At 42.5% G+C, this 23,441-nt stretch overlaps 1 protein-coding gene across 1 annotated transcript; it reads left to right on the top strand.

The window, feature by feature from the left end:
• Nucleotides 1-5,639: 5,639 nt before the first annotated feature.
• LOC134447116 (paramyosin) lies at nucleotides 5,640-23,404 on the top strand. Its single transcript, XM_063196399.1, has 8 exons — nucleotides 5,640-5,924; nucleotides 9,262-9,402; nucleotides 14,505-14,705; nucleotides 16,266-16,453; nucleotides 19,014-19,227; nucleotides 22,134-22,232; nucleotides 22,354-22,424; nucleotides 22,776-23,404. Exons 1-8 carry the CDS (start codon nucleotides 5,640-5,642, stop codon nucleotides 22,933-22,935), a joined length of 1,359 nt encoding a protein of 452 aa, XP_063052469.1. The 3' UTR covers nucleotides 22,936-23,404.
• Nucleotides 23,405-23,441: the final 37 nt, after the last annotated feature.

The following is a 23,441-nucleotide window of genomic DNA, read 5'->3' as shown; positions in this document are numbered from 1 at the left end:
ATCTCACTGTACTCTGAGTAGGGAGGAGGGAGGGGGGCGAGGGAATTATTTCAGCTGAGTCAGTTGAACGAGGTAAAAAAAACAGTTTTTTTGACAGCAGAGTTGGGCAGCGCGAAATAAACTATTGGTGGAAATCACCCTGTGGCACGGTGGCCTTAACTTCCCCTCTCTCTCTCTCTCATGGCCTTCCTCCCTTCATCATCTCATCCCAGAACTATTCTCCATTTTTTTTGTTTTCTTCTGGAGGTTTTCAACTCCAACTCTCACCTTGGGAAGACCTTGTGACCCCATGTTTCCTGATGCTGTTCCATGGGCATATAATAAACAACCTTCATGGAATGTGAAGCACCATGGTCCAACTCATGGCCAAATCACGAGGCAGGGCCGAACTGCTAATCTGGCAAGCGGGGCAGTTCTTGGTGGGCCGACAGTCCTCAAGGGCTGATGATTTTTGGGTGTTTTGTATGGCCCACAATGTAGACGCATGAAAACATGTTTTTCATTCCACCTTGTCCTTCCTGGAAATTGAAATATTCCAAACTCTAGCTTTATTGCTGTGGTGTGCTGTGGTGTGGTGTCTTCCTACACCTTACTTTGAAGTTCCGTGCTCAGGAGGAAATGGTTCTCTTCATTCCAAGCCTAATGGCTACTTTCCCTGACGTTGTTAAGAGACAGAGGGGGTTCATATCTAATCTCCATGGCCGTGACTCCTGTTCCATAGCATTGTGTCAGACAGGATGGGCCTCATAAACACAAAAAGGCCACATACATACATTCACAGAGCCAGGGCCACTCTATCACACAGACTTTCACCCTATAAGCCTCATGAACGCATGACATACAGTAGCCAATATGTCCTTAATATCTATTGCAACATGCAAAACTATAAGCAAAATAAAATATAATTTATCTAATTTTAGGCACATTAGGAACAATTTAACCCTTGAGTCAGCAACATTGTATTTTAACGCAATGATCATGTCACACATGTCTTACTGCTTAACCAGCTGGGCATCAGCTAATGTCACAACACTAAAAGCCATTACAACATTATACAAACAAGCACTGAAAATTCTAGACAGAAAGCCTAGAACATATCATCATTGTCATATTTAAAAAAAAAACATAGATTATTGGACAGGGATAACTATGTTAAATATAATGACTCAGTTTTAATCTACAAAATCTTCCATGGCCTGGCCCCTCCTCCTCTACAGACATTTATCATAAAAAGCATAAACAGGGCTACCAGAGCCAGTTCCAGGGGCGATTGCTCTGTCCCATTTAGAAATAGCGCTTTTAGTCAGGCTGTTTTCTTTTACAGAGCTTGTCACACCTGGGACACAATTCCCAGTAAAATTAAACTGCCAACATTAAACTCTTGTACTAAACAGTTAAAATTATGGCTACTGGATTATCAATGCTGTCAACATAATCTTACATCGTTAGTACTGGCAGCTGTTTAACTTATTTGGGTATTGTATTTTGTAATTGTATTTTGTATTAGGCCTATATATTTCAAAATGTGTGTGTATTTTTGACTCTGTGTGTTGCACTATGTGCAATTACTGTGTGTTTTTAGTTTTGTTTTAAATTTTTTTTTTAAGGAACATCAAACCTGTCAAGGGACAAAAGACGGAAATTGGCGACAATCTTGTATATTTAGGATTTGTGTTTAAATGCTGGCAATATATGCTGTCCCTTTCTTAAATAAATAAACTTGTAAACTTGCAACATTATCATTATCACCAACTGCTGTCAGACTGATGAAGAGGTTCCTTTGTAATATTTTTGGTGATGTGGGGATTTGGAATGGTTTCAAGTGATATTCTCAATGAATTACCCTCCAGTCAGCCGCACCTTTCACCTTGAGTTTTCATGGAGCTTTTTCCTGAACGGATGTTATTCAGAGCCGTTAATAAAGAATTATATTAACGGCTCTGATGTTATTTTGATTAGGTTGCCCCCTAGTGGCAAAGTTATTAGAATAACAAGACAAGCAGTCTCAGGACCAATGTGAGTGAGCACAGAGAACATAAACAACACATCCTGTCCTGACATAACAGCAAGACCTCTATATGCTTCCATTTCGTGCAAACCCCTAAAATGGCATGCATCACCATCACAGGAAATCACAGAACTGAGCGAAAAGGCAAACAAATCTGGCTGTCAGGAGGCTATGTAAGTAATATTGTCCTTTAACCACCAGCTAAGATAAATTATGAAACTGTATAAATCATGAAATCATATATGTGCATTTAAACTGTTTTATGGCCAGATCACCATGCAATGACCATGCATGGCAACACTCGACAGCAACCCTCAGACTCAACACAAGAGATTGTTGTGATAGGCAGACGTCTGTGTATGCTGAACACAAAACCTGGGGGACAACAACTCTTAGAACCACCCCCAAACCCCCGGACCCCCGCACACACACACACAAACACACCCACACGAACGGACGGACGGACGGACGGACGGACGGACGGACACACACACACACACACACACACACACACACACACACACACACACACACACACACACACACACACACACACACACACACACACACACACACACACACACACATCCTGCCCTTCCCTGAGTGCGTGTCCTACTTGAGTCACTGTGTCTAAATAATGTATCCAAACGGCTGCTTGAGTGCTTGGGTTGGGTTTCTCCTACTGCAGTGAGGAGGTAGGGCCCTCTGCAGATGTGGGCCACTGACTGGGGCTACTTGAACATCCCAGAATTTAGCTTTAGCTTCGTGTGCTCCAGCTTCTCCTTTCCAGTGATGTCTGTCCCACTGTGATGCACCTGCAAGCAGGGTTGCCAGATGAGGCTGATGTCTTCCAGCCCAAAAAATGCTCAATACCCGCCAAGAAGCTCAAAATCCCGCCCAATTCTGCTGATTTCTATGGCTAAAATTGGGCAGGTTTTTCTGCTAAATGCCATTTTTACCCGCACAAGGCCATCCTAAGCAGCCCAATTGGGCGGTAAACAGCCCAATCTGGCAACACTGCCTGCAAGCTGAGTGAGGGATGATGCATAGAGTCCCAAATAACTGGGTGTGGCCTGTGGAACTTGAGCATTGCAGTGCATTATGGGGATTGTTTGGGGACAAATCCACAAGCACTAAAAAGTCATTTTCTGGTAACAGCTAATGTATAATGCCGTGGGGCTAAAGGCCATAGTTACCAGATGACCACTCATATGGGGCACCTAATTTACGCCCTCTACTTCCTGGTTCATGGGGAAGACAGCTGCAAAAAATTAAATGGAAGTGAACGAGGCGAGTCGTGGTGGTGCATAAGTGGAGGTCCAAGGTTTGGATTGTTGTTGAAAAACCACTCATTTCAAGCCCAGTAATTATTTTTTGACTCCCTCTGCCCCATGAACCAGGAAGTAGAGGGCGTGACTTAGGTGCCCCATGGTGAATTCTTCAATAAGCCTACAGCTCACTCCCATTGCATAGTGTATGCCACAGGCCCTATAGTGACATCCAGGAGTACAGTATTTGCCTACTGCTTGAACACTATAGGCTGATGCTTGGACCAAAATAGCATATTGTTAAGCTGTTGGTAACATAACTTAAACACAGTGTGTCCGTACCTTAAACAAAAGTTCTGCTTAACACTGTAGTAGCAATTCAATAACACACATTTTGCTTTATGCACACTTGCTCATGTCACTGCACACTTCTTCCTTCATAAGACACTCCATTAAAAAATGAACACTCATCATATCATTGGGAAAACACATCTGTTAAAAAACAAAACACACTGGATGTATGACAAGATTTAGGCACCAACAATAAAACACATGCTTTCAAAATTAACCACTATTCTGCCAGGTACAAAGTTTTACTTTGATTGCTTCTTTGCTAAATTCACACCTTCCTACACTCAAACAAAACAACAAATAGCACAACGGTACTTACTGTAAGAGTAAAATATGGAGTATGGCATTGACTGACTCAAGTTCTATAAAACCTAGCCTGATGCCAGGAGTAGCCTTTTGTCTTCATAATCACATGTTAGGTATGAACATGATAGTTTGTAGAAATACATGTAATAGTGTCATTTTCAGAACACAACCATGCAAGCACTTGAGCAACCTGACTGAACATGATATAATTTTGATGACGTCATGTAGATGTCAGCTGCATATTGTGTCTCATATCATATTTAGATGTTTGAACATTTGTGAATATACCCAATACACAAACAAATGGTCCATAAGCTCACCTACACATTGTTGTGTTGAGAGTGATGTAGGCCTACTGTTTATATTTTGTTTCAGTTTAATGTCCTGTACTGTAAGGCGCAGTTATGTAATGTACAGTATTGAATTTTGGGGTCTTGTGAATATGTACATTCTGTGGGTCTGAATAGACTGTCACAAAAAGAAAGACCGCTGTGTTTTGTATAAAGTAGACAACTGTTTTCACATTGATCTATTTGTTTTCTCATTTAGTGCTAATGTGTGTCTTTTGACATGAAAATGAGGCTTTGACAAAAGATTGTCGAGTTTTTATGGCAATGTTAAGGTTTTGATAGCAGAGTTTCATGCTGACATATATGTGAAGGGTTTATCTTCAAGGGTTGAGAGTAATTGGCTTGTGTGTAGAGTTTTGACTCTATGAGCGAAATTTTGCAAATTGTGTGCAAGCAGTAGGCAAAAACTGTAAAGCAATGGTGGTGAGACGAGAGGTGGGTCACGGTGGTTGTTGTTAGGGATGTACAGGATCCAAGATCCGGTTCCGGATCCGGCAGGATAATAGGGTTTTTCAGACTATCCGGATCCGACAGGATCTTAAGCAGTGGATCCGGTATCCGGCAGTTACCTAAAAATCAGGATCTGGGGCATCTCTACTTTTTACGTAGCCTAGGCTTTTCAGTCAGTCTTTCACAACCCCAATCGCTGCATGGAGTGAAAGCCCTTTGGAAGCAGCCATTGAAGGCAGCGTGGCAGTAAGCCAATGAGTCTTATAAATAGTCTGCGCCAACTTAATAAAAAGGGCCCACATGTGCGAGTTGGCTATGTGTTTCAACCCTTGCGTAGGATCCGGTATCCGGTTCCGGATCCGGCAGGATCTTAAGCAGTGGATCCGGTATCCGGTAGGATCCTAAAAATCAGGATCCGGTGCATCTCTAGTTGTTGTGGTGGTGTAATTAGTCATGGTGGCTGACTGGAGGGGACTAGTGAGGGGCCGACGGCCACACACCTTCCGGCGTAGGGTTTCTCTCTCTCCACCCCTGTGAAGCTATCGCATTATCACATGAATAATTCACATGCCACACACTAGAGAGAGCGGGGGGGGGGAGAGAGAGAGAGAGAGAGAGAGAGAGAGAGAGAGAGAGAGAGAGAGAGAGAGAGAGAGAGAGAGAGAGAGAGAGAGAGAGAGGGAGAGGGAGTGGGAGAGAGAGAGAGAGAGAGAGAGAGAGAGAGAGATAGTAGTTTGCCTCAGCTCGACAGAATGCACACGGATCCAGACTGGAACTTTGGCACACCTTCAGAGGAGCCTTAGCGGGATTGAAAACACCACCAGGGCCAGCCAACCAGCCAGCCAGCCAACCAAGTGCTAAACCAACCAACCAACCAACCGCCTCCCCCCACCCCCAAACACAGCCATGTCCCTAAGGGCCACCTCGCATGGGGACCTGCAGGCACTGTCTCTGGGAAAAGCCCCGGCACTGGACAGCGGACTGAGCAAGTCTTTCAGCAACATGAATAGCGGTGGCAGTGGCCTGCGTTTCAGCAGCAGCAGCGGCAGAGATGGTGTGATGGAGGAGATCACGGACCTCAAGCCCGGGCTGGTGCCACGCAGGCCCATCCGTGCCGTGCGACCTGTCAGCGCCGGGGGAACCATCCTGCAGATCAACCACCTGCAGGGGGAACTGGTGAGGAAGAGGAAGGTGAGTGGGTGGGGGTGAAGAGTTGGAGCATGCTTGGCTGGGGTTTATATTGTATCTTTTTTGTGATTAATATTTTTATTGAGCAGACCAATGTCAGAATGTGAGTCGTAAAACATAAAAAAACTATATACAACAGGGAACGTGGGCTCATACAGTAACATACACAATTCGAAAAGAAAAAAAAGATTTTGAAAAGAAAATGGGTAGCTTAGGATTAAACCAGAATGGCTTTTTGGGAACTCTCAAGGCAACACACAGGGTGTGCGTTCCAATATGCGACCTTGCGTCCTTCACTTGTGCTTGTGGCCTCGCACCAGGAAGTAATATGTCATGATGACATCACTGACAACAGCATTATTCAATATCTCCCAAAAGCTCAATTGTTAAGTCATTTTCTCATTTGCAAACTGAATGGTGAATGACGAATAGTCCCCCCAAAAATGTTTTGGCTAGGCTGACAGCTGGAAAACGTAATTGTTTCCTCCATGGAGGAGGGGCCAGGAGGCGGGGCGAGGCCACGAGCACAAGTGGAGGACGCAAGGTTGCATATTGGGACGCACCCTGGGTTTATCTTTGTGTGACACTTGGGTGCTGTTTCCACACAGCTGGATATTTTAAAATGTGGATATCTTTTTCTCCTGTTTAGGTGGAAACGCAACATGGGGATAAAAATAAATACTTTATTGTAACAGGTGCGTTCCACCTAGTAAATGGGATATTTTGAAAGCCGGATTTTTTATATGGGTATTTTAAAACCTGTATGTGGAAACGGAGGGCCAAAACCAATGCGTTTTCAAAAATATCCTGCTACGTGGAAACAGCACCTTAGGAGTAATCACCGTTCAGTAAACACAAACCAGGTGTTTTGGGGCAGAGTTTACGTTGTTTCTCACACTGGTCCGGAGGAGGAAGAGGAGGAAAGTTGAAATGGAGTGTAGTTGAAATGGAGTGTAGTTGAAATGGAGTGGAGTTGGAGATGAGGACGAAGAAGGTGGGGGTGGGGAGGAAGAGGTGGAACTGTTGAGGAAGACGAATGTAATTTGGAGATGGTGTTGGAAACGGTCAGGAGGAGGAAGATCAGTGGAGATGAAGATGGGAAACTGGTGGGGTGAGGAGGATTAAAAAAAAAAAAAAAAAAACTGTGAATACTGTAAACCAGAGTTGTCAAAAGTAGAAGCTGAAGTAAAAACCATGACAAACCATTCCCTTACACCATAGGAGATTTTATGGATTACTTGTCTCATGATCAGCTGATTCCAATTTGGATACATTTTGTGGCAGGGCTTTTCTTTTCACTGGAGTGACAACTGTAACTGTGTTGTACTTTACTTCAAGTTCCAGTCAAGTTTTGACCACTGCTGTACACACCGATGGTTGCTTTACCGACTGAGGTAATAATTTTAAGGGAAAAAAAAACAGTATAAGGAAATTACAGTATTCTGAAGTTGGAACTTACTCAACTGGACTACTACTGCTTTTTGTCTCCAAAAGTTCTTCATAAACTTTTCACATGGGTATTTTCATTGCCCTCCAAAGTAAGCATATAGGGCAGACGTGGGCAAACTCAGGCCACATGCAGCCCCCTGAGCCATTTCATGTGGCACCCAGAGCCTTTACAAGAATTAGGCCTACAACTTTTAAATCCAAATTGAAAAGGTGACTCCTAAAATTCCTAAAATGGGACCTAAAACAAGAGTCTTGAGAATTCAAGATTAACCAAAGACATAGGCTTCATCTAAATACATTTAATTACAATGTGCAGGAATATCATTGCTGCCAAGTAACGTCAGCGTACACTGTCTTTTTATTGACACAGGCAGGTTGCCTGCGAGATCTGGCCCTTCGGTCAAGATTTTAAACCCAATGCGGCCCTCGGGTCAAAATAATTGCCCACCCCTGATATAGGGTGACAAAATAGGTCATATATCCTTAGAAACAGTATACTGTATATTCCAGTACAAGCAAACATACACCTTGGTGCAGTGCAGTGCGTACATACGACCAGTTCCTCCAGGGACTGCTGGGGAACTACCTACTGCACTACATGCAGGAGCCATTTTGGCAAGAAAATTAATGATATTACAGAGATGACAATTGACACCTTCCTGTTATGCTATTCATGTTATTAACACATGTTCCTGTTAAAATCAGACAGACAGGCACACAGACAGGGAGACCCAAACACGTGCGCGCGCACGCACGCACGCGCACACGCGCACACGCACACGCACACACACACACACACACACACACACACACACACACACACACACACACACACACACACACACACACACAATCTCTCTCTCTCTCTCTCTCTCTCTCTCTCTCTCTCTCACACACACACACACACTCTCCCTCTCTCTCTCTCTCTCTCTCTCTCTCTCTCTCTCTCTCTCTCTCTCTCTCTAACTCTAACTCTCTCTCTCTCTCTCTCTCTCTCTTTCTCTCACACAAACACACGCACGCACGCACGCACGCACGCACGCACGCACGCACGGTATGATGTTTCCGTGATGGAGCATGGAACATGAGACTTGTCAAAGTAGCCTTCGCATGCTGATGACCCATGTTATGTTTCCCGTGCTGCAGTGTGAACACTTAACCCGATAAGACGCATTGTTAGAAATGTGCTGTTACCAGAATGGTAACAAGTCGTAGTGCATCACTAAAGGCCCTGTGTTGTATCATAGCAGTGTAGTAACATGGTGGTTAATTTTTCAATGACTATTTGAGTATTCTGGAACTACAGAAGGAGAATGACAACCCAATGAGATCCACAAGGCCCATAAACACACTCTGGCGGCACAACACAGCAGCACAGTACGCACAAATAAACTGCATTTATGCCTCACCTATGCAATAGGACAGCCCAGTATACTTATGCTTCAAAGCTGTGCAGGGGGGATGTGACCATGCACAGTCAGGCTTACTCAGGAGGGTGGGGGAAAGCACTGTGTACTCACAATCAGGGCTCTAAATTAACTTTTTTAAATCACCAGCCAAAATAACTAGTTTGTAGTTAAATAACTGATTATTCACCATTTGGCTGGTTGGCAGGTGTTAATTTAGAGCCCTGCTCTGCTGTTCACAATGACAATGACTTATTTATTTTTGGGGGCTTTTTGGCCTTTATTATTACAGGACAGTGTGAGAGTAGACAGGAAACAATTGGGAGAGAGAGATGGGGCAGGGCTGGGAAATGACCCCGGCCAGACTCGAACCAGGGTCCCTGTGGGCAATTAAGCCCAAATGTGGGGGGCTTAGTGAGCTGCGCCACAGCGCTCCCCCCAAAAAACATAAACTTTCATCTCCTGTTATGTTTCCTACTCTGCAGGAGTGTGAAGACTTAAAAAAGGAGAATAAATACCTGTCCAATGAGATCCACATGGAGAGGATCATGATGAGGACGGAGAACGAGTTGACCATGAGGAACCTACGCAACCTCAACCACGACCTGCAGGCACAAGTCAAGGAGGTAAGGGGTCAGGATTGTACTGTACACACACACACACACACACACACACACACACACACACACACACACACACACACACACACACACACACACACACACACACACACACACACACACACACACACACACACACACACAGTACCGTTTGTGTGCTAGAACAACACTCAATATCCATGTTCCCACAGTCCAGTATCTGACTTCCTTTAAATGTAGTTAAATGTAACAAAAAACGAACAGCCCCATGGCCCTGGCCGTTTTGCGCCCAATTACCACTTGCACAGTACATTTAGTGTTGGACTAACATGTGTGTCGAATTCCACTCTAGGGTCGAATTACCACTGCTAAACATCCTGTGTGTGCAATGGATCTATATGCATGTATCTTGAATGTCTACAGTATGTCTGCTATGTGGATTCATGAAGTCATGGGCTAACATGGGTTGCTGGTTTGATTACCGATAGTAATAGGTAATAGCGATAGTGATATAACACTATCGCTATAGTGATATAACAAATCTCCTTCAGTGTGTTCTTCTGAGTTGTAGAGTTAAATAGCTGGATGGCCCTGGGGACAAAGGACTTACACAGCCTGTCAGTCTTGCAGGGAATGGCGAGGAATCTGTGGCTGAACAGACTACGCTGGTTGGCAAAGACTGAGTGCAAGGGGTGATGGTCATTGTCCATTACAGAGTCCAGTCTGTCCAATGTCCTCTTTTCAGCTGTGGTAGAGGGCCTCCAGTTCTGTACCAACAACAGATCCTGTTTTCCTCACTAGCTTGTCCAGACGTCCAACATCTCTCCACCTAATGCTCCCGCACCAGCATGCCACAGCATATGAAAGCACACTAGCCATGACAGACTGGTAAAACATCTGGATGAGTCTGTTGCAGACATTAAATGATCTTAGCTTCCTCAGAAAGTAAAGCCTGATCTATCATTTCTTGCATGTGAATTAACTGACCAGTCTGACCAGTCCAGTTTACTACCCCTGTCTCCCCTTCAATAGAGACAGGCACAAGGGGTGGGGTTGTTCACCGGAAATCAACCACCATTTCCTTTGTTTTGGTGGTGTTCAGCTGCAACTGATTGGTCCTACACCATCTAACAAAGTTCTCCACCAGTCCCCTGTACTCCCCCTCCTGCCCATCTTTAATACATCCAACAATGGCAGTGTCATCTGAGAATGTATGCATGTGGCAGGTCACAGAATTGTAGCTTAAGTCAGTGGTGTACAAGGTGAACAAAACCGGGGAGAGCACCGTTCCTTGTGGAGCTCCAGTGCTACTGATCACAGTCTCTGATGTTAAGTTACCCAGTCTGAAGACTGGGGCATTTTTGTGAAATAGTCAGTAATGCAGGTAACAAGCCCTGTCCCCACTCCCATTTGCAGTAGTTTGTCTCTTAACAGAAGTGGCTGAATAGTGTTAAAGGCACTGGGAAAATCAAAGAACATAATCCTGAATAAACCAGACATAACATCCCATTCATTTTCAATGGGGTTTTATGTCTGGTGAGTTAGAATGTCATCACCTCCAAAGCACCTAAACATGGCATGGAAATCTACAGGTATATTGAAGAGTGAAGTGTGGGTCACCAGACCAAACAAACAAAAACAGCAAAGCATCAAGGATATCTGGGCTTCCATAACTCCCATGCAATGCCCTGCCATTGGCTTCAATGTTAAACGCAGCATTCCAGTTACTAAGACAAAGAGCTTATCATCAAGTATTGAACACTGAAATGTAATTTAGAAGGTACCAAATTCCAACTGTTTTGGGGTAGATGACGGATAGGCAGCAAAAAACATTTTTTTCACAAAACATTGTTTATGAGGGAAAAAAGTATATGTCTACGTAGTGCAGCAATTAATCTTTCAAAAAATACAAGTGGTCACAATGTTGGTCTATTCATTGATTATTTATTTACGTTGATAAAGCAATTTGCTGAAAATATGTCCTTTGGTGTGACGTTAATAAATAAATATATTAAGTAATGTAGAAATGGCTTGATGGAGTTTTATGAACATTGTTACACTCTTCATATTTATTGCAATTTTTTAAAGTCTTAATTTCATGAGAAATTACCATTTAAGTATTTTTTTCCCATTAGATGTGAGATTATTAGAAACCTTTGAGGAAAAACAGGGATATCTTTCTTTTAAATGTTCAAAATTGTCCGAATTTATACTAACTTTTCAGGGACAATAATTTGTTCTTCCCTAATGCAATATTCAGTGTTTATCAAACATATTGTTTAGCTCAAACAAATATTTGAGCGTTTAAAACATGTCACACCGTAGGACATTCATGTCACGCTAAAGGACAGAAATGCAAAACTGAGCCAGAAACAAATATATCAACATGATTATTTTGTCTTTTGATCATAATATAATGTTGTAGTCAATATGGACCTACACTTTACACTTATAAGTCTTTGAATCGTCGATTATCAGCCTATCGTAACTCTTAATGACAGCCATGCGGTCATTAAATGTAACCTGCAGAGCTCATAAGACTCATACTGAAGTCTGACCTTGGCATGACCATCACACTTTTGTAGGTATGCTATGACTGTCACACCATTGAACCTGTAGTGTGTAGTGGCCAGTGCCTGTTTGGTATCTCAAGCTGGACAGCACATTTATGCTGTATACTGAGCTCTCCACAGCATACTTTATTCATCTATACTCCTCTATATACTCTCTCACTGATCTTTCCTTCACTGTTACCGTTATATTTTATGGTTTCAAAGCACCATTAATGTAATTTTATATCATTTGACAGTATCTAAAATCAACAGCAAATATTCATCAACAATGCATCAAAGTATAAATTCCAAAGGCCAATAAAGGAATAAGTAATTCGAATACACAATATTTATCTAGTCAAACAACAAAACAAAAAAAATATGTACTACCAGTTGTTTTAAAAGCTATTTCTCAAATATCTAGTCCATTGATGTGACCTGTTTGTCCTTTGGTGTGATACACCAAAGTGTCACGCCATAGGACTTTTACCATCACACCATAGGACTTTTACCATCACACCATAGGACTTTTGAGCTTTTGAGTTAATTTAAAGCCATGTTGTTGCCAACTGAAATACAATTTCACCTTTAGTAAGATGCATTTTCATACATCTACATAAGAAAAAAATATGAAAAATATACACTATTGTCAAAATGTATTTTATGGCTGTCACACCAAAGGACTACAAAACTAATACATCTTGTGGTAGCAAAACATAATTGATTGACTGAAGAACTCTGAGAGAAAAATCTAAAATCCACCCTTGCCATTGGCTTCTTAAGGGTCTAAAATCACAATTTATGTACCGCTGGAGCTTCAACAATAGATAATTATCCACAGAATTAACCAAAAATATGATGTCACACCACAGGACATTGTTTTCTGCGACAAAGTTTCATAAGTCCATACGGTCTCAGAAAAACAGGAAAAAAATTAAGCATTGCCACTTGCTAAAATAAACACCTTGAAAAACATGCCAGCGTTGTTTAGACAAATGACTGAGCTTTGATTATTTATTTAAAAATGTTTTAATATGGAGAACCAGGCTTGCCTCAGTCACACCATAGGACAAATGTGACATTTGACTCAAAATTAAGTATACTTATTTAAGCTCTGGATTTATTACACATTACTTTCTCACAACAACGACATTAGTTTAAAGGCCAACTTCCGATAAAACTCAGTTTTACTCACTAATTTCGAAGATCGGACGGTCACCCCAAGTTAAACTCACTTGCTAGGCTCTCATAGCGGTGCGTCAACTCTCCTGGCTGTGTTTCCCGGTGTTTCCCAATTTACATCAATAATGCAGAGAAACGAGCGAATCACGAAAGCCTTTCTGTGTTTCGTCACGTCGAAAGAAGGCGTTGCCCACAAAGGTTTATATCGACCCATTTATCTAAAAACATGTCGAGTAATTTTTTTCTGCTTGTTTTCAAAACAAGCAACGTCTGGTGGTCCGAAACATAGCTTAGCTTAGCTATCAGCTGGTTGCTACTCTCAGGTACACACACAGCACAAAGCCTCATACATAAAGCCTGCTCACTCCGGTTGCTCCGTGCCTACAGCTCGCCTAGGGGTCGCTGTCGAAAGAGCACAGCCCTGAATGGAGCCTGCACGCCTCCGTTGGCGCCCCTATAGTGCAGTACCATCCGGGGAAGTGGCGACTCTGTTTCCCATTACATTCTCTCCCAAGGCTGGAGGACTGAGCCAATCAGAGACGCGTTTCTTTGAGAGCAGGAGGAGTGAGCCAATCAGAGACGCATTTCCACGAGAAACACGGAACACTCTCTCGTTTCTCCACAAGCCACCTTGCCAGCTTGCAAAAACGTCTTGAAACAAAGCAACCAGAACGTTTTTTAAAACAGGACCAACGCGTAACACATTCAATAACAATTGGGAACACGGCAATATTAATTAAATTACGTTGAGAGGCGATCTTTAATCATTTAAAGCATTGACAATTTTGAAAGCATGACTTTACTTAATTTTAAGAGCCTGCGACAGCAAAATTTACACGTCACGTCATCTACCCATTGATGTAAATGGGAAAAAAAGAAAGAAATTTGGATTACAACACTACAAAACTATTTTGCGTAATAATGCGGAACAGAGCATTTTAAGTTTTTTATTATTTTAAAAAATACCGCTATCATTGGAAGGTTCATTCAAAAACTTTTTAATTGTACTCTAATGGCTGATGACTTGAAAATTATGACGACTGTCATTTGTGTTCATTATTTGGTGAAAAATGTAATTTGCGTAATAATGTGGAATGCGGTGTAGTGATAGTGATAGGTGATAACTAGTGATAGTGATAGTGATAGGTGATAGTAGTGATAGTGAGCGAATAACTAGTGAACCAGTGTGTTCCACTGAATAATCATTCTCACGGCAGGAGCGAATATGTGTGGGCCTTCCATTTTATTTTTTAAACAGAAATTACTAAATGTAAAAAAAAACAAAGTTTCTTACGCTGTTGCCGGCTGGGTGTTCTTTCTGGTCACAGAGTACTCTTTAAGTGTTGACTTAACACTGTTCTTTTTAACTGTGCATTCTCTCATTTTGCCATGAAGCTAAAACAGAAGCTCCACTTCAGCCAGCAAAGGGCCAGCATGTGCTCAAGGGCGGCTGAGGACGCTGAGCTGAAGAGGGGGGAGGCGGAGAGGGTGCGGGCCCTGGCCGAGGTGCGCGCCATGGACAGTCACAAGGAGATGGACATCGCCCTGGACAACAGCACAAAGCTGACCGAGGAGCTACAGCAGCTGAAGAAGGAGGCAAGACACAAACGTAGTAATCTGTGTGTGCTCAATTTGAATGTTGAGCCTTTGTGTGTGTGTGTGTGTGTGTGTGTGTGTGTGTGTGTGTGTGTGTGTGTGTGTGTGTGCGCGTGCGAGAGAGAGAGAACGAGAAAGACAGAGAGACAGAGAGAGACAGCCGGACTTACAGACAGACAGACAGACAGACAGACAGACAGACAGACAGACAGACAGACAGAGAAAACCAGAACTGTGTGGAACTTTCTGTAGTTCACAAACATGCCTGGCTAACTCATACATACCCAATAGCTTCATACCCACTGCAAAACGAAGGATTGTGGAGGGGTGTAAATCTTACAGCTTAATCTGACCATCCTCTTTACAAGTTGAGAGGGGGGTGTGAAACGATTATATTACAGTTCAAAGACATTGTTATGCCTCTCGTGATTTGGTTAATTAACTCTGCCAAGGAGGTTATGTTTTCGGTCACGTTGGTTTGTCTGTCTGTTTGTCTGTTTGTGTGTCAGCAGGATAACTGCTGTCTGTCTGTTTGTTTGTCAGCAGGATGAAACTTGCTGGAAATGACAAAAGGAACAAGTGATTAAATTTTGGTGGTGATCCAGATCACGATCCGGAACCAGGATTTAAAAGATTAATTATATAAAAAATGAATAATCATTATTCAGCACTGCTAGCCTAGAAATTAAGTAACCGCAAATTGAATTGTGGGACAGGACGAATTTTGACGTTCCAGTTTCTAGCTCCACAAAAAGTAGGCAGAAAGACTAAGAAAATAAAATGAGTGTTACATAGTCAAATGTTCTATCAAACCGCTTCCTTGGCGGAGGTCTGCACTCTCTGAGTGCATTTCTAGTTAAAAACGTATCCTTCATGCGGGGTGCAGTTGTTCACGGCGTTGAGCACCAATTCCATATACAGGTATATGGGACCCGACCAGGGTTCGAATTCGGCCTGGGTCATTTCCCAACCCTACTCCATCTCTTTCTCTCCCACCACCTGGGCTGCTGACAGCTTGACAAGGCCTGGGACAAAGCCCTCAGAAAGGCCCTCCTCCACTCAATGCATTCAATGTAATGAAGACCTAATTCTGGGCCCCCATCTCTTCCTGGGCCTGGGACAATTGACCCCTGTTTACCTGCCCACCACTCCCCTGTCGCATCTTCACCATAGCCATCACATTGACCTCTCCGTGTTCCATTTTTACGCAAAGATGGCAGCTCATGCATGGAGCCTTTGACACACAGATCACCATTGAAATAGTTCCAAAATAGTTCCAGGAAGTTAGAGCCGAACACAGAAAGTGCAGTAAGGGTAAATGTAGTTCATTTTAATTCATTTTTACATCACCGTTGCTTGTTATGTAGTGGTTCTATGTTAGTCTCTAGCAAAAAGAAAGCCGTTCCCTAGAAATATTTGATTCTATATGAATCATCATGATGCCAATCGACTTCCTGTACCCCGGTTGTCAGAACTCTGAATTACATGGCTCTGATCTTCACTATCCTATCAGAGTAAATGCACTAATAACCCCCCCCCCTTCATGTCTCATCCTTGTAGCACAATGAGGTTCAGCTGTCACTGGCCAAAGCGGAGAAGAGCTACTTTGAGACGAAGCTGAAGCTGGACAGGGTGTCGTCTGAGAAGCAGGCCCTCCTGGGGGAGAACAGGAGCCTGGAGGAGGAGAGGGACACCCTGCGACACCGCCTCAAGGAGATGACAGACGACAACGCCAAGATCAGAGACAAGTGGGTGTGTGTGTGTGTGTGTGTGTGTGTGTGTGTGTGTGTGTGTGTGTGTGTGTGTTCAGGGAAGGTGACAAAGGGGTCAATTGTACCATGCCCAAGGAGAGGGGGTTCCCACAATTGGTTTACATAGTAGCTTATGCATTGAGGGATGGCAGATGACCTTGTGTCCCATGCCCAGGCAAAGCTGTCAGTGGTTGTGTGTGTGTGTGTGTGTGTGTGTGTGTGTGTGTGTGTGTGTGTGTGTGTGTGTGTGTGTGTGTGTGTGTGTGTGCGTGCGTGCACGCACGTGTGCAGGCCTACCGACTGTATGCTTTGAGAAGAGGGCCTGATGATGTTGTAAATACCGGTATCATGCCACTGCTACCTGCACTCACAAATGTATTATAAAGATCCTGCAACGGAAATAAGAATCTTAAGACTTTGTAAACACAAGTTTTAGTCTTGTTAGACAAATGCTGCCCTCTACTAGGTCACACCGACTAATAGAAATACCTGCTGAAAAAGTTGTAAAAGTTTATTTTAAGGTTTTGTGTCAGCTATTTTTCCCCAGATTTTTCTGATAGTAGGCTTTTTCATTAGAGCAGACCACTGTGAATCATCATATAACATATTTAGAGAGACTTGACCTAGTTTCATGAAGCTAAGAACAAATTCCTGAACTACATAGCCTTCACATGAAAAAAGAAAGGCCAAACAAATGTAGGTCATATCACACCCAATAAACCAAAATAGCCATTGGTGCAACAATGTAGACCCTCTGAATGCCCTTTTCTTCAGTGAGTTTGTTCAGGGCCGCTGCAGCTTTGCCAGGTCCAGGAGAAAGTAATCTGAAAGTCCCCCCACCCAATACATACAATGTAAAGAGGACCCAATTCCGGGCCCCAATAACAAGGCCTGGGACAAGGACCTCTTTGCTCCCCTGTGTTCCCTGAGTCTCCTTATCTGTATCATGATACCATGACTGCATTACAATATGCGACCTTGCCTCCTCCACTTGTGCTTGTCTCCTCGTCCCGCCTCCTGGCCCCTCCTCCGTGGAGAAAACGATAAAGTTTCCCAGCTGTCAGCCTAGCCACAACAACTTTTGAGGGACTGTTTTTCATTCACCATCCCAATTGCAAATGAGAAAAAGACTCTACAATTGAGCTTTTGCAAGATATTGAAATATAATGCTGTTGTCAGTGATGTCATCATGACATATTACTTCCTGGTACGAGGAGACAAGCACAAGTGGAGGAGGCAAGGTCGCATATTGTAATGCACTCATTATGGAGGGTTGCTGACAGCTTTGGCTTCGCCCAGCATAAAGTCATCTAAAAGCCTTTTCAAAACATTTCTCCTAGCAGGCTTGTCCACAGTCTGTGCTGCTGTCCTCTCTGTATGGAGGTGGATTTCAGACGTCTTTTGAAACAATGCATTGCCTTTAACAACCTGTCCTTTGTCCTGTGGCCGTATCTGCATGGTGAGGGCTAGATTAAGGGATTCACCGACCATGGGCACAAACAATGGTCCCAGTAGGCCTGCCCTGCCCATTACAGTGAGCGTATCATTAAATACATTGTATGTAATATACTCTTTCTACACTGGGGGGTGTATGTACAGCTCCAGGCCACTTTATTAGAATAGTGTGAAAAAGTTGTTTATTTCCATAATTCCATCAATAATGTTAAATTGTCATGGATTATAGATTCATGGCCCAGTTTTTTAACTATTCCAATCATTCAATTGTTTGTTTTTACATATTTTGGCCTTCCAGCTCAAAAAACCCATGAATTGGTGAATTCGCAACATTAGAATATTGTAATAAAATCACAATTTTCTTCAGCAAAATTCAGGTCACATCAAATCAGTTGAAATTTGGCACTTTCTACATAACATGCAATGTCCAATACTGGGTTAGGACTCTCTCTATCTTAATAACTGGCATGATGCATTTAACATTGAAGTCAATGGCAGAAACAGTGCATTGGAGTTATGGAAGCCCAGATATCCAATGCACTGTTTCTGCCATTGACTTCAATGTTAAATACATCATGGCAGTTATTAAGAGAGAGTACCAACCAAGTATTGAACGTTGCATGATATGTAGATAGTACCAAATTTAAACTGATTTGATGTGACCTGAATTTTGCTGAAGAAAATTGTGATTTTATCACAATATTCTAATGATGTGAATTCCCCAATTCATGGGTTTTTTGAGCTGGAAGCCCAAAATATGCAAAAATAATCAATTGAATGATTGGAATAGTTAAAAAAAACTGGACTATGAATCTATCCATGACAGTTTAACATTATTGATGGAATTATGGAAATAAATCAACTTTTTCATAATATTCTAATAAAGTGGTCTGGAGCTGTATATGAGTTAACCCAAGGTGGTGCTTAACATGGCTCTTACCTTGGGAGAGCCAAAAGTTCAGCACAGGATCAAATACCTTATCCAATAGTGTCATTATTTTCACCACTGCACAGTATATAGACAGACAGTGGAGGAAACATAACAATCTCTTCCCTGGCCTGTGTCTCTATCGTCATGACAACGCTGTTTCTCTGGCCATAGGGAGGTGGGCTCCAGACGCAGGGCGCTGGCCGCAGAGGAGGAGAGCCAGAGGCTCAGCAGGGCGCAGCAGGAGGCTGAGCAGGGCAGGCGGCTGGCGGAGAGGGAGAGAGACGAGCGCACCAGCGAGAGCCTGAGTTGGAGGGAGAAGCACCAGGCTCTGGACAGCATCCTCCGGGCCCAGGAGGACCTCAAGGCCCAGTGCAGGAACAAAGCTGTGAGTCTGGTCGGCATAATGCAAAAAAAAGACCAGAGGTGTCAGAAAGTATAAAAGTAGTAGTAAAAGTATGTAAGTACAATAAGTACTACAATAGCACATGGTATACAGTTGAGGACGATATTATTAGCCCCCCTCCTGAAATTAGACATCTCTCTTGATTTCTCAGTGAGAAGGGCCATTATGAACCGTTTCTGTTATTCTGGAAACAAATACACTGATGGAGATAATGTCCAATGAGCTGAATTTGGATTTGTCCATCTCCACAATGAGTTTAAACAAAAAAGGTTAAAAATGGCAAGGACAAAATTATCAGCCCCCTCATCGTTAATAGTCAATAGAGTGCCATTTATGAACCAAAACGGACATCAGGCACTTTGATTAGTTGTTAACTATGTTGGCATCTACCAGGGATTTTGGTCCATTTTTTTCATTGGAAATAGTTAACCTGGTCCAAATTGCATGGGTGTTGAGGATGGACATTCATTTTCAGCACTCCTCAAAGACTATCTAAAGGATTGAGATCTGAACCACCACATGATCATGGGTTTAGTAACCTTGAAGAACATTTGAACAATTTTGGATGAAAGTTTTGGATTATTATCTTATTGAAAGATACAGTGAAGATCTTAGCTTCCTCTATGAGCATATTTTTGTATGGTCACCTTCCACATTCTATCATAATCTGTTTGTATGGTGCCGTACACCCAAACAAGGTTTACTGTGGCTGAGGCTGCCAAAGAATGATGCTTCCACCACCATGTTTAATTGTGGAAACCATGTTATCAAGTTTTAAGGAGGACTATCCCTTTCTTCACCTGACAGAAGCAGAATTCATGCATCAAAGCAGGTGCAATTGTATCTCATCAGATGAAAGCAGAGACTTTCAAAACTCATTTTTGACTTTCAAATGTTCATAGGCAAAGCTCAATAACACTCTGATATGCACCACCTTTAGTAAAAGGGTTCTTCTGTGATGATGGCCCCAAAGCCCAATATGATGACAAGCCCTAACAGCTGTCTTTATTGAAATAAAAACTCCAGGTGAGGCCAGGTCAATAACAATTATCTAGGCAGGTGTCCAATGCTTCTTTTGTGTAATGAGACTAAGCAGTTTCCACAGTTACACATAGTGGTGGGGGCATCAAGTTTTTAGACTGCTATTCAGCCTCAGACACAGGGAGTCTGGGTCAGGATCTGGATTGCTGGGTCCTCCAACAACATTGTAACCCAAAGTAAACATTTAAATGAGTTCAGAGTTTCTTCAAGGACACTAAAACCATGATACTGGAATGACCCGCTCAAAGTCCAGTCCTCAATCCCACTGAGAGTCTGTGGCAAATGTCTATGCTCAGCACCCATGCAATTTGGACGAGCTAGAACACTTTGCAGTGAAGACATGGGCCAAAATCCGTAGTGGGGCATGTGCCAACCTAGGTAACAACTGATCAAAGTGCCTGTTGACAGCTTTGGTTCATAAATGGCGTCATATTGACTATTAATGATCAGGGGGCTAAAAATGTTGTCCATGTCATTTTGCCCTTTTTTGTTTAAACTCATTCTAACGCTAGAAAAATGCGAATTCAACTCATTGGACATTATCTCCATCAGTGTATTTGTTTCCAGAAAAACAGAAACGGTTCTAATGGTCATTCTCACTGAGAAATCAAGAGAAATGTCTAATTTCAGGGGGGAGGCTAATAATATCGTCCTCAACTGTATATTACCTAGCTGTCACACCCAGTTTTGCCAGATGTGTCTGATCAAGAGCTTCTAAAAAAACGCCAAAATGCGCAAAATTCCACCCAATTTCAACAAATTGCATTGATTTCAATGGGCACAAAACTACTGGAAACACCAAATGGCCAATTTTTCCCGTTTTCACCTGCAACCGGCCATCCCAAGTAGCCAAATTAGGCAGGTAACTGCCCAATCTGGAAACACAACACCAGGCTCTCTCCGAACCCAGGAGGACCACAAGGCCCAGCGCAGAAACGAGGCAATGGGCCGGCATACATAAAACACACTGCACTTGAGTGAAGCTTTCATGCAAAGCATACAATGTATTGGTTTACAGTCCATGGACCAATGAGGGATTAGATGATACAGCGCCTATAAAAAAGTCTACAAACCCCTGTTCAAATGCCAGATTTTTCCAATCTAAAAATGACAGAAAGACAAAAAATGTCACAATTTTCCCCACCTTTAAAGGACCAGTTCAGTCAATTTCAATATGCTGTTGTATTGGTCACGCTACCCTTGACTTGTCAGTACCCGGTGATGCCACATTTTTCGGCTCAGCCCTTTCCGAGATATGAGCTATTCTAATGGGGGCAGCGTTTGTTTCCTTTTTTCAAAAAATGAAACATAGGCCAAGTCCAAATATTTTCACAAAAGGTACTGCTGTTTGCTAGTTGTCTGCTGATGTTTTATAACCTTTTGGATGTTTTTGGGAATAAATAAAAATGTTTTTTTTTTAAATGTAAACAAAGAGCTGCCCCCATTACAATGACCAGGATCTCGGAAACGGCTGAAGAAGAAGAAAAAAAAAATCTCAGGGACTGACAAGTCCAGGGTAGTGTGAGCATTACAACTGCATGTGGAAATTGACTGAACTGTCCCTTTAATCTTAACTATTTACCTTTAAAATGCTCAAAACTCAAAGCTTCGAATAGAAAAAAAGGAAAAAAACCCTTAAATTAACATGGTTGTATAAATATGCACACCCTTAAACTAATACTTTGTTGTACAAGTGAAACCACCAGGTGCTTTCAGATTGCTTTGTCCCATTCCCAGAGACAAAGCTGTCCCCCTGAAGGTCCAGCAAATAACTTAATTCATGTAAATAGTACATAGAGTACATTGAGTCAACTTCTTCTAACTTCAACATTAATTTTTATTCCCAGTGTCAGGCGAACATCAAGAGCTACTTCCTGTGCATGACTGAGAGCGACCAGAGAGTAAAAATCCTGAAGAACTCGGATGGCAGCCCAAAGAACTTCACGGTAGTGTAGTGTGCTGCTGTAATGTGCCGTGGGGTTCAGATATGCACAGCTGATTTTACATCATGTAAGAATATGTGCAATTGTGTTACAATCATTAAGTGTTTTTGTATTTTATCTCTAGGAAGGAGATCCTGTGTACATTTCCACACCAGAACCAGCCAGTGATGACACAGAAACAGGCTCATCCTCAAGGTGCTGCGATTTTGGTTCCATCATACAGCGTATTGCTGGCTTGTTCAATTACTTTCTAAATTCAGTTTGGTTTGGTTTGAAATATTGCAACCATCAGATATCTGGGGTAGTGCAGCTTTGTGGACTATTATTCATAATATGCTCCAGGATTTAGTTAATTATTGTTCTAACAGGTGATCCACGTCACCTCATTAACTTGTGAATTTAACATAGTCCAAGATTTTTTTCTTCAGTAAAGACGCCTGGCACCACTTGATACAACCAATGCTAATACTACAAATTAGCAAGTAGTTAGGATTTGACTGTCGTGATGACTGTTTGGTAATGCTGGAACGTCCTTTTGGCCCTCAGGACCATGTTTAGAGTGTCAGCCCCACGGTCAGGGAAGGATTCGGGCCCTTCCTACTTCAGCGACCTGTCTCCTATGGGGGCCGATAGTCCGGAGCCGGGAATAGCCAGAAGAAGCAGGAAAACTGTGGAATACTTCTGGATACCCACCGATGAGGAATGAGAAAAGAGCTCAGCAAATATCAAAAGTCATGTCTGTCCAGTCCAGAATCATGCACATTCTGGGCATTAACTTAATAAAATACATTTTCTAGGAAAGGTTGGCTCTTTTGACAGACAAATCAAACCAGTTCTCTTGGTGATCAAGTGTTTTTAACCTTTAATGAGTTAAGCAACAGTGGTGCACAATAGAGCATTTTTTTTAACATCCTTAGTTACATGATCTAGGCCATTTAGAGTTTTACAGAAGCAAAGCTGTGCTCACATCAGAGGCCCTCCTGATCGAGGTTGCCCCACTGATCACTTGTCAATTTTCATGTCATCTTGACAAGGGTAAAAGCCTTAAAAAAAGAAATCACTCCAGATGTGCATGGAGGTAGAGTTCCGAACCAATTCATTATTATTACATGTATCATTACTTCAAGGTTTATTCACCAAATTAAAAAAGGCAGTTAAAAACACCCCGTTTACAACAGAGCAGCAGCCCAAGGCTTTTGCAAGATAAGGTAA

Source organism: Engraulis encrasicolus, chromosome 4 (assembly GCF_034702125.1).
Source record: "Engraulis encrasicolus isolate BLACKSEA-1 chromosome 4, IST_EnEncr_1.0, whole genome shotgun sequence".
In the NCBI taxonomy this organism is placed as follows: domain Eukaryota; kingdom Metazoa; phylum Chordata; class Actinopteri; order Clupeiformes; family Engraulidae; genus Engraulis; species Engraulis encrasicolus.
The sequence above is the reverse complement of the archived record's forward strand: the minus strand, read 5'-3'. Positions and strand labels throughout refer to the sequence as shown.

Excerpts from the sequence above, each read along its gene's own strand:
- LOC134447116 (XM_063196399.1), top strand. The coding sequence starts at position 5,640 with ATGTCCCTAAGGGCCACCTCGCATGGGGACCTGCAGGCACTGTCTCTG. Across the intron at positions 5,925-9,261 it reads AACTGGTGAGGAAGAGGAAG|GAGTGTGAAGACTTAAAAAA; the intron begins GTGAGTGGGTGG and ends CCTACTCTGCAG. Across the intron at positions 9,403-14,504 it reads TGCAGGCACAAGTCAAGGAG|CTAAAACAGAAGCTCCACTT; the intron begins GTAAGGGGTCAG and ends TTTGCCATGAAG.